This window comes from Gossypium raimondii, chromosome 6 (assembly GCF_025698545.1).
Source record: "Gossypium raimondii isolate GPD5lz chromosome 6, ASM2569854v1, whole genome shotgun sequence".
Lineage (NCBI taxonomy): Eukaryota > Viridiplantae > Streptophyta > Magnoliopsida > Malvales > Malvaceae > Gossypium > Gossypium raimondii.
This window is the reverse complement of record NC_068570.1, coordinates 50,733,214-50,744,853: the sequence shown is the minus strand read 5'-3', so window position 1 is coordinate 50,744,853 and position 11,640 is coordinate 50,733,214. Positions and strand designations below refer to the sequence as shown.

The window sequence follows — 11,640 nt, the reverse complement described above, 5'->3', positions numbered from 1 at the left end:
TTCACTGAACATTCTTTAGTTGCTCTTATTGGAAAACCCTTATTTGATATCCTTGGATAATCCATCTTTTGTTCATCTGTTCTTTTGGCATCACTAGCGCGTCATCTTTTGTAACTATTTCTTACTAGGTTACCACCCATATCTCTAATTGGCTTTCGTAACTACTATTCTAGAAGTCTATTCCCACTTTTCTTATGCTTCTCATTCATTGGCGGATTCCTTCGACCCTCTGGCTGACCAATTCATGTCTATACTTCCAATTTTCTTCTACCTCATTTTCCTTATTTGTGGGGTTTCCCATGATTACTGCCCTGATTATCCATTGATGTTTATTTCCCTGATAGACTCCCTCATGCTGGCACAGCTGAACTATGGTCTTATGTAATATAATCCCGTGTTTGTCGTCCTGGCAGACTACTCCGTGTTTAGTGTCCTAACAAAATTCCTCGTGTTTTCTGTCTAGGTGGACTCTATTGGTTGCCAAAGTCGAGCTATGGTCTTACACCTCATATTCGTCGTGTTTTTCTGTCCCAGCAGACTCTCTATGATGTTGTAGCATATTTCAGCTATAGTCTTACACAATATAACCCCGTGTTTATTGTCTCGATGGACTACCAAGGATGTCATAGCATGTTTCAGCTATGATCTTTGTCCTACTTACCATGATGCCATAGCATCTTTCAATTATAGTTTACTCATTTTCATCATCAAATCATCATATCATGCCATAACATCTTTCAACTTTGGTCTTACTCATTTTAGGCATATAGCCCCCGATTAGACCCATTGCCTAGCCATGATCTTTCTCATTTGCTTTTCCTATTGTATTCCACCCCTTCCTCTATTTCACCATTCCTAACATTGATGTTCAAACACCACAGTGTCCCCTCCTCAAGGTTCAGAGCTTCACACATCATAGGTGTACACGGCAACACTGTATGGTAATATCTAACAAAATTACCCATTTTCCCTTCTTTACTTCGTCTAATCCCAACGAAGACCCTTTTCCTTATTTCGTATGCAATATATGCATTTGCAAATAAAACATCTTGGGATCATGCATACGAAACTAGAATGGTGGATACTCATAAACCCATGAAATCTTAGCATATTTATCATTCCAGAGGTAGAGTGTAGAAACTCACCTAATGCTTCATTGCTCCCTAGCTTGGCTTTTTTGAATGCCAGAGTTTCCATTATCCTGGTAGCTAAGCATGAAAAATCTAAAATCATAAGTTAAACTTAGTATTTGCATCTTAAACTCAGATTTTCCAGAAATATGCAGAACACCTAAAATGGTTCTGAAAACCCTTAATAATGTTTCCTAAATCTTACGTACACTGAAGGACTTGAAACCTGACTAGCTCCTCGGATTTTCTACTTCTCCAACTCTTCACGATCATTGCTCCATGCAGAGCTTTCTATAACCACCGCTTACTTAGAGCAACCAAGGAAGATGAAGAATATGAGAGAATGAAATAGAATTGAGATGAAATCCCTCCTGGAAGTTACCTCTTAGCTATTTATAACCCTTCCTGCACAGTTTTTGACCATGTAAAAACCGTCCATTGAAAATTATTTTATCTCCCACTAAGGGATTGGCTGGTTCTAACCTAATCGAACCAAACTTGGTTCTCAACCCTGTCCAATTTCAGTTACTATATTTTCTGATCTTTTAGTAGAGACCGCCACTTTACAGTCTTTTTCAATTAAATCCCTAAATGTTCTAAATTTTTGGGTTTAAAGGAAACCAGGTGTGACATGTTAAAACTTGATAGAGGTTTTATTATTGAGGCAATTATGAGGAGTGCCACGAGCAGTGCCCATTGCTGTTTGGCACTGTTCAGCCTTATAACTTGCCTTATATGGAGTCTGCAATTTTTGTTAACAAAATCTTTAGTTTATGATCTTTTTTTATTCTGCTGAAATGTGTAAACTCATCTATTGTAACGACCCAATTTTAAATGGTGTCGAAAATTGTGGTTTCGAAACCCCATTTTCAAAAAACCAAGTTTGTAAGGATGAAATATAAGGATTAATGAAGTTAATATGAAAATATAATGAATATTGTTTAAATAATTTAACCGAGAAAATTCTTAATTAAATATTAGAGACTAAATTGTAAAAGTTTAATTGTTATTGAGTTTTTAATTTAGAAAATGATTGAGGACCTAGCAGCAATTAATTAGTTAATTTAAGCTTTTTAACCCTTTTAATAATTAAAATTACATTTTAGCCCTTAAAAAATTAATAATTCAATTTATACCCTTTTAACAAATTTCTTTAGTTTTTCCCCTAAAATTTTATAAATTTATCTCAAATCTAAAAAAAAATTTGACTATGTTATAAGGAAACGAGCTAAAGTTCAAACCTTACGAACAGCATTGTTGAGAAAAGTTACCATGAACTTCAAAAAAATTACTCTTCATGAATTGTAAAACGAAAACCTTGGTCTAAAAAAAGAATGTAGAGAACATGTATAGTAGATTACATGGGATTTGGAAGCTAAGGAACTCTTTGATACATAGATTGGTTAAACTCCATCTCCATCAACCTCTTTCTCCTCCAATCTTTTAGGGTGTATTTGAATAACTTGTAGGAAGGATTTCATTTGTATCATAGTTTTCAAAATTTTAAAATTGAATATACTTGTTTGGGTAAATATATTGGTGAAATCCAAAATTTGTGAGTAATTTTAAAAGGAGATTTTAATAGCTCAATATCTTTTTCAAATTCTGCCAAAATATGCGGTTTTTCAAATTTCCTCATAATTTTATTTGATTTAATACATATGGTCCCACTATAAGATAAAAACTTCAACTTTAAAAATAATATTTATTTAATTATAATATATTTTTAAATTTTATTTTATTAAAATATTTATAAAATTTTACAAATATAATGACATTCATATTAAATATTTTTATATTATTTATTTTAGTATATTCTTATTTTATAATTAGTTTTTATAATTTTTACAATTCTTTACTAAGTCTATTATTTATATAAACAAAGCAATTACAACTCCTAGCATTTTGAATTGATGAATTCTAAAATGCTAGCATTTTAAAGATCTCAAAATTTTAAAATTTTTCTTTCAAACACACTCTTAATTTTCTTTTCAATGTTTGGTCATTATCAAATGAATGTGTGGCAACTTGCAAGGCAATTCATTTATACTTTATGTTGATATGACAATATTTGTCTTATATGTCATGTTAAAAATTAATTTAAAAATAAAAAATAAAAAAGTTCAAAAATAAGAAAATAGCATGAATTACACGTGGATTGTCATGAGGACGCCATATTAAAAATTTTAATGTTTTAGTTGTTTTTATGTTAAAAACAACAATTTAAATCTCTTTAAAAGTATCAAATTCGACTCTTTTAAATCTTGAAGGTCAAATTTAGCTCAAAAAAAAAAAGAATAAGCATCAAATTGATAAAAGATGTAAACGTTAAAGGTTGAATTTGTTATTATGCCAAAAAACAAAACTCACTTGTTAACCATGTTGCAAAAATGAGACATTATAATGGACTTGAATTTAACAAACACTACACCAAAATAGGCTTTTAGCGGCGCTTTTAGCGGCGTTTGGATAAAAAACGCCGCTAAAGATTGAGCATTAGCGGCGCTTTTTGGAAAACGCCGCTAAAGATCTAGCATTAGCGGTGAATTATGGAAAACGCCGCTAAAAATAAGCATTAGCGGCGCTTTCTGGCGCCGCAAAAAACATAAGCCCAACGACGCTGTTTTCTGACCTTTTGGGGCTTTAACATAAGCCCAACGACGCCGTCTTCTGACCTTTTGGGGCTTTAGCGGCGATTTTGAAAAAGCGCCGCTAATGCTCGGGCCTTTAGCGGCGTTTTTGAAAAAGCGCCGCTAATGCTCGGGGCTTTAGCGGCTTTTTTGAAAAAGCGCCGCTAATGCTCTGGGATTTAGCAGCGTTTTTGATAAAGCGCCGCTAATGCTCTGGGCTTTAGCGGCGTTTTTGATAAAGCACCGCTAAAAGCTTTTTATCTTAATTGGTTTATTTATATTAATTAAATAAAATTAAATTTATTTCTAATTGAATATTTAAAATCTTCAAAAAAATGACACGTAGAAATAAATTGAAATAAAACACATGGAAAAATTAAAATACTATTATTTAAAATAATTTTAAAGTTTTTGGGTACATGATTACCGATTATTTTTAATTTATATATTAAAAATTTCTTATATAATCGTAAAGGAGATAGTATTAATTTTAAAATGTTGAATTAATTATCACTATTATATAATCGTAAAGGAGATAGTATTAATTTTAAAATGTTGAATTAATTATCACTATAGTTTAAGGTTTTGGTTTAGAGTATATGATTTATTTAAGATTTAAGTCCGGTTTAGGAGTTATTATTTTAAGGTTTAGGGAGTATGGATTTAGGGATTATGGATTAGGGATTATGGTTTAAGGGTTGGGATTTAAAGTTTAGGGGTTAGGGGTTTAAGGGTTAGACGTTAGGGGTTTGACGTTAGGGGTTAAGAGTTAGGGATTTAAGGTTTAGAGATTCAAGGGTCAGGTTAGGGTTTTCGGTTTATATTAATTATTTTTAATTTATATTTTAAATATGTTCTTATGTAAAAGAGATAATTATAATTTTGTTTATGGTTTTTAGTTTAAGGTATATGATTAATTTAAGATTTAAGGCCGGTTTAGGAGTTCATATTTTAAGGGTTAGAGAGTATGGATTTAGGGATTATGGATTACGAATTATGGTTTAAGGGTTAAGGGTTTAGGGGCTAGATGTTAGGGATTAAGAGTTAGGGATTTAAGGTTTAGGGATTCAGGGGTCGAGTTAGGGTTTTGGGTTTAGATTAATTATTTTTTTAATTTATATTTTAAATGTGTTCTTATATATATTGAAATTATTAGTATAGTTTAAATTATTTAAGAGATATATATAATAGATAGACTTTATATGTATTAAATGGTTAATTTAGGGTTTAAAGTTAAGGTTTACTTGAGATTTGTTAAATGATAAAATTTTATACAATTAATTAATGCTTTTATATTTAAAAAATTTAATCTAAACCATTTGATATATTTAAATATTAGGTTAAATAGAATTAATAAATAAGTTTAAATAAAATATATTTAAACATTTAAATATTAGTTTAAATAGTATTAATAAATAAGTTTAAATATTAGTTTAAATAAAATAATTTGTGTTCAAAATAAAATGATTTTTTGCGACGTTTTTATGAAAAACGCCGCAAAAGACAAATAATAACGGCGTTTTTATAAAAAAACGTCACAAAAATCATTTAACTTTAAAAAATGGCGCCATTTTACCCCAAATTTCCCCCCCTGAAATCCCTAATTTCCCATGGCCGACAATATTTACTCAGTTGCTACTCTCCAACAAACACTCTGCACTCCCATGGCTGATGAGACCCCAAAGGCCACTCCACAGCCTCTCATTCCCTTCTCCGCCGTGAATTAACTAATATTTAATTTGGTACAAAAATTTTCATTTAGTACCCTTATGATTATTTGTAATAATACACTCTGTTCTTGCACCTTTTTTTATAGCTGAGCTTGTTATGTTTGAAACGCAGGAGACGAAAAGAAAAATATCTTCGTTGCCTTTTGGCCTTACTTGATCTGATTTTTTGATTCCTTTGCAAATCAAATTTCTAAGCTTTTGATCTCTGCTTCAAACAGGTATACATGAAAAAAAAACTTTTTTTCTTCAGTTTTCTTATTGTTTTATTGTGTTTACTGGGTTTTAACTTTTTGCTTGCTTTTGAGTCTTAGATCTGCTAAATTTTTTCAGTGTTTGATCATTTTGTTCCTTGTTTTCACTTTAAAATCCCTTTATTCATGATTTATGCTAACCTATTTCTTTGATTCTCTGTTTCCGAAGTTAATGGAATATCTCAACTTTAACTATTAATTCAAAAGTTAATCTTTTTCTATGCAAAGAACAAGCATGGGGTTTTCTTTAAATTGATTTCCTTGATTTTTTTTTTACACTTAAATTATTTTCTTTACTTGCAGATCTTTTCTTTATTAAAATTTCCATCTAATTTTTGAGTGCTGGGAAATTAAAACATCATGAGGCACCATCCAACAGCTCAATATTTTTTATCTCATATTCTCTGAATACCATAGCACAGTGGCTAGGATGGCTTGCTAAATTTTCTTAAACCTCTGAACTTCCTGTACATTGATGAGTTTCTTGCCACATTTTTGTGTGGAACACTTCTTTTTAAATTTGAAAATAAAATAAAATAAAATAAAATACAAACCAAGTGTTGAAAGAAGTAGTCCAACAAATTAACAATTTAGAATCTAGTTTTATCTTTTTCAGTTAGTATACTTGTATTACTTGACATCTTTCGAAGGATTGTTATGAGAGAATACTTTATTGGGTTGTGTTCTGGATCAGGATCTTCACTTCTGCTTTAACATTTAGTTCTATTGTATTCTTTTATTGGAAGAACTAGAAAGAAATGCAACATTGTTTTATTGTTTCAGTCATTAAAATTGGCATATATACAATTGTCTTTTTGTGTTTGATTGCTGTAATTTGTTTCATGCTTTTGCGTTCTAGGAAAAAGACTTGAAAGTCATAAGAGAAGCTAAGATCCGAGAAGAGATGTTAGACCGGGAAGCTTCACTTAGACGAGCAAGAGTAGAAGCATCTCTTTTTGATGGTATCTCATGGGGCATGGGAGAGGATGCTATTGCAGAAGCAGAGGTTTGTATTACTTAGAAACTAATATAATACTATTGAAAATTTTTAAAATATTTTATGTTATCAAAATTTTTTTTAAGAAAAAGACCAGAATTCTTTCTCCCACAATTTGGATGAGTGCAATGGCTCCTTGTTGTTTTCTTTTGGATCCACTTCATTCCATCAGCTAGCAATCAGATAAATGTAATTAAATTTTCAAAAGGTCCTAAGATTCGCCTCTGTGCTGAGCCTTTATCACATATAGAGTAATAATTTTCTTTTGAAGGATGATGGACCAGATGTTGAAGGAAATACTAGTCATAAATTTGTCTCCAAGAGGTGGAGGTATAACAGGATTTATAGCAATTTGCTTGTGAATTTTGAATTCTACTGTCTAATATCTCGTAAAATATGAAGGTATAATGTGTCTCTGCCCTTTTCAGACCTTATTTTGTTGCAAGAGGATTATTATGACCATAGCATTTTACATATATACAATAATTCGTATTATTTTTAATGCACCTCTGATGCCTATGAACTTAGACCAGCTTGTGAAGCTGTGATGCAGCAGTGTATGTGAATAAAATTTCATCACTTGCTTTCAGCGTATGTGAAGCTGTGATGCACCTCTCCCTACATGTGTGGTTTGTACATTTTATCTTTCTTATGAATAATGCATGTTTATATTGCAGGATATAGTTTGGAATGCCTTCAAAGATGGTGCAGCAGACTGCATTGTATTTTTTATTACCTTGCAATGTGTATAGTTATAGGCAGGTTCAACTAGTCAGTCTGTTTCTCATATGTATTATTTATTTTAGTTTTGATTCTAAATTTTTATTTTTACTTTAATATTTATGACAACTTGAGTTCTAACTTTTGGATTTTAATTGTGTTATTAATTTATTATTTTAAATTCTAAAACTAAATTCATTAATTTTTATATTTAGTTTTAAAGTTAAAATTTTCATAGAAAATTTAATTTAAATAATATTTTTTATTTATCCTTGAAAGTATATTTAAAGTTCAAATTTAAAAAATAAAACATAATATAATATTTATCATAAAAATGAATATTATTTGATTAAAATAATTTTTTTAAATGTTATGTTTTTAGTGGCGTTTTTGCGAGAAGCGTCGCTAAAGGTTTGTTCTATAGCGGCGTTTGTGGGAAAAGCGCCACTAAAGGTCTTGAGCTATAGCGGCATTTGTGGAAAAAGTGCCGCTAAATGTCATGATCTATAGCGGTGTTTGTGGGAAAAGCGCCGCTAAAGGTCTCGATCTATAGCGGCGTTTGTGGGAAAAGCGCCGCTAAAGATCTCGATCTATAACAGCGCTTGTGCAAAAGCACCGCTAAAGGTCCTGATCTTTAGCGGCGTTTGTGGGAAAAGCACCGCTAAAGGTCATGGTCTATAGCGGTGTTTATTTTTGAAAACGCCGCAAACGTTGCGGCGTTGACAACAGCGACATTTTTTGCGGCGCTTTCAAAAACGCCGCAAATACTTTTACCGGCGCTAAAAAGCACCGCTAAAGGCATAAAAAACGCCGCTAAAAGCCTGTTTTGGTGTAGTGAAAGAATTTTAACCATGTTAACAATATTTAAAATTCACGTTAGCATTTTAAGTAGAATAAAAATATTTATACTAACTATTACATCCCAGAAACCGTGTTGGAAGAATTTGGGTTAGTGAAATCAAGAGTGGTCACGCCCTGTTTTGGATTAAGGTTGTGGGAATTATATTAAGTAATTTGTTTTGGTTTAGTGGTTATGAGTTGTGTTTGAATGTGTGAGGTCTTATGTTCAAATCCCTTTCTTAAATTTTTGTTTCACCTTCTAACTTTAGAAGACCCAACTTATATGTTATTTTTGCTCAACTAATGTTAAGAATGAGCTTGATGATTTAATGGTAAAGCTTTAGCTTACTTAGAGGTCTTTTGTTGGAATCTCTGTGTATGTAAACTGGGAAAAAAATATTTTTTGTTTTAAATTTGGAAGAAAAATATGATGTGGATAATGATGGAAGGTCTTCTAATTTTACTCTTCACTTTCTACCGTCCAACCCTCCCTCACTTTCCTCACATTTTGTTTTCTTCCTTTTTTTTCTTCGAATTGTTTCTCTTTTCTTTTCTTTCTTTCTCTTTTGATTCTTGACTACCATCAAGTAATCTTCTATTGTGTTCGTGCAGGTTAATTGCCCTCGGATAGTAGTTTGTTCGTTGTGTAAGTACCATTTATTTATTTTTCTGATGTCTTGTTTTTAGCTTGTTTTTAGGAGTAAGGTGGGGTTATGTTGGTATTGTTTTCGTTCAGTATTATGATTAGTATTTTGTAGTTCTTGAATAGGCGAAGTGTGTGAAAATCAAATTAATCCAGCAGGGTAATTTTTTTCTGGACGCTATTTTTCGAGCGGTAAGTACTCGAATATCAATTTAAGGGTTAGATTTTTGATAAAAGATGTTATTTTGGATAGGTCTGTAACGGTTAATTGGTGTTATTTAATGACTGAATGTAGGATTCATGAGCTCCTAGTTGAGTGGTCAATCAAATCTACCATTAGGGGTGTGAAACTAACACAAAACCTCACTTGAAACTCGAGAAAATTGTGAAATAGGGGCCGCTTTCGAAACTGCCCAGCGCCATACGACTGTGTGGTAGGTCGTGTGTTACACACGGCCATGTGGTAGGATATCTGCTTGGCCGTGTGGAGCATACGGCCGTGTGTAATGAAGTAGCCAGTGTAGTAGACTGTGTGCACTACACATCCATGTGGTAGGCTGTGTGGACCACACAGGCTAAGTTTTAGGGTCGTGTGGGCCTTTTGGGCCAATTTTGTGGCTCGATTAGGGGAAAATTAAGGGACTCAAAAATTTGGTCCGTGGGTATTATGTAGGCCCAGAAAAGCATAAGTTTCAGTAAACAAACATCGGTAAGTGTAGGAGGTATGTTAAATAAGTTTTGATAAGTATAACAATGCATTATGATTCTCTATAAGTAGGTACGTGAGTTAAGCATGGCTATTTTCTAAACCATGTATGTTATACGTATTTTGCTATTTTTTCTGATAAGCTATTAGATTCGACTATATAATATGAACATATGATATTATGATTCTGCATGTGCATTATGGTGGGTTTTGATGTTGGAGGAAGTGTTTTTAGGCAATATTACTTCTTTTTCAGCAGTTAACCGCAATATATATTTGGCAGCTCAGTTGCACCATTTGAGTGGCATACCACCACAACCCAATGTGATTGGATGAATGGACTTTTGTAGTCCTAATTGGTGTGATTAGTTGGACGAAGTTGGTGTGTAGTGGATGGGGGAAGGATATATATCTGCATTTGTTATGGTCTGATATGATATTCTGATATGATATATGTGTTTCTGAAAATTTGACAATCTGGTTTGATATATGTTTATGAAAATATGGTATTTTGACCCGAAATATATTCCGGAAATATGACATAATGATCTGATATATATTTCTGGTAATACAACATTCTTATATGATATTTGTACATTATAAGTAAAATTTTGTAATGACATTTACATATGTGCTTGTTAAATAAAAATCTATTGGTGTAACACCTTATAGCTCGGATCGGCTGACTGGACTGGGTATAGAGTGTTGCAATTCCTATATATTGCTGGCCTATTTAGCTAAACCATAAACTTACATAAGGATTTATTTATTTTACTCGTTTTAGAGGTATCATTTACATTCAATCTCAAAAGGAGGTGCATTTATAACAGCCCAAGAGAGGGAGTCTCTCTCGGATGACACAAGTTTCACTTTCTTGGGTTACAAGATCATTCGCGTAAGGAGTGCTCTACTAGGAAGGACATGGGTTGCGTATTTCAAGGTGATTTTTGCCCTCTCCTACATGTCTAATGTGATACTGCCTCAAGGGTGGGATGATTGGGGAGACACATCCAAGCAAAGGTACCGAAAAAAATCACACGAAGATCAACTTATTCTTTTCTTACATGATTACTCTAAGGTTTTGGAGCTAAATAAATGGTGTTTTGGTTTCTTGATTCAATAGCACGGTGTTTTGCAACGAATATTAATGTTATGGACCTAGAGTCAATGCAAGAAAAAGGGTTGAACGGTAGAAAAAGCTAACGGCCAAACAGGTAGAGATTTTCATGACAAAGAACATGATGGGTGGAAGCAGTTGAATTAGGTCTACGCCTACCCATTTTAAGAAAGCTTCTACTGCCATTTCTAACAATCGAACTGCACATGCTTGATCATGAACAACATCAAATTTAAATGTTAGCTGATATACTGATGTCGATTACTAATGTTGTTGTGCATATGTTTTTCTACCTTATTATCTGTTTTTTTTCTTTTTTTGTAACTTTAACATATTTATTTGTTTATTTATTTGTAATTACATCAACAAAAAAAAAACTAAATTTCCTGATTTGTGGGGATGATTTAAAAAATTAATAGAGTAGTACAATATATTTTTGAAAAATATGCATTACGTCACTATACCAAAACAGGCTTTTAGCGGCATCTTTTGTGGCGTTTGGACAACAAACACCGCTACAAATCGAGCATTAGCGGCGTTTAGCATAAAACGCCGTTAAAAATCTAGCATTAGCGGCGCTCATTGTAAAACGCCGTAAAAAGTCAGACATGTAGTGGCATTTTCTAAAAAAACATCGTAAAAGAACATCATCAGTGGCGTATGTAAACAAAAACGCCGTTAAAATGTTGACAAAACGCATCGTTTAATCTTCAGGAATAGCAGCAATAGCGGCGGACTACAAAAATGCTATTATAGAGCACAATTAGCGGCGTTTATTTGTAAGCGCTGCAGAAAATGTTAAACAAAACGCAGCGTACGAGCTTGAAGTATATTAAAATTAGTGGCGCTTATGCAAAAACGCCGCTAAAGCACAGT

General features: G+C 32.5%; 1 protein-coding gene across 15 annotated transcripts; it reads left to right on the top strand.

Annotated features, from left to right (window-relative positions):
* The first annotated feature begins 5,357 nt into the window (after positions 1 to 5,357).
* LOC105771516 (putative pectinesterase 11) lies at positions 5,358 to 11,154 on the top strand. 15 transcript variants are annotated; one of them, XR_008196959.1, is made up of 7 exons: positions 5,358 to 5,502; positions 5,603 to 5,708; positions 6,601 to 6,747; positions 7,010 to 7,068; positions 8,911 to 8,944; positions 10,432 to 10,667; positions 10,771 to 11,154. XR_008196959.1 is itself a non-coding variant. In XM_052632725.1 (5 exons), the coding sequence occupies exons 3-5, from the start codon at positions 6,646 to 6,648 to the stop codon at positions 10,793 to 10,795; spliced, it is 363 nt and encodes a 120-aa protein (XP_052488685.1). In that variant the 5' UTR covers positions 5,358 to 5,502; positions 5,603 to 5,708; positions 6,601 to 6,645; the 3' UTR covers positions 10,796 to 11,154. The 15 variants fall into 15 exon arrangements, 1 of the variants encoding a protein (XP_052488685.1); XR_008196957.1 differs by having other exon boundaries at positions 9,931 to 10,667; XR_008196960.1 differs by lacking the exon at positions 7,010 to 7,068.
* The last annotated feature ends 486 nt before the right edge of the window (positions 11,155 to 11,640 follow it).

Bases quoted from the DNA above. Each gene is read 5' to 3' on its own strand.
- LOC105771516 (XM_052632725.1), top strand. From the start codon at position 6,646: ATGTTAGACCGGGAAGCTTCACTTAGACGAGCAAGAGTAGAAGCATCT. The intron at 6,748-10,431 runs GTTTGTATTACT...TACTCGTTTTAG, and splicing joins ATGCTATTGCAGAAGCAGAG to AGGTATCATTTACATTCAAT. The intron at 10,668-10,770 runs GTACCGAAAAAA...TTGATTCAATAG, and splicing joins GGAGACACATCCAAGCAAAG to CACGGTGTTTTGCAACGAAT.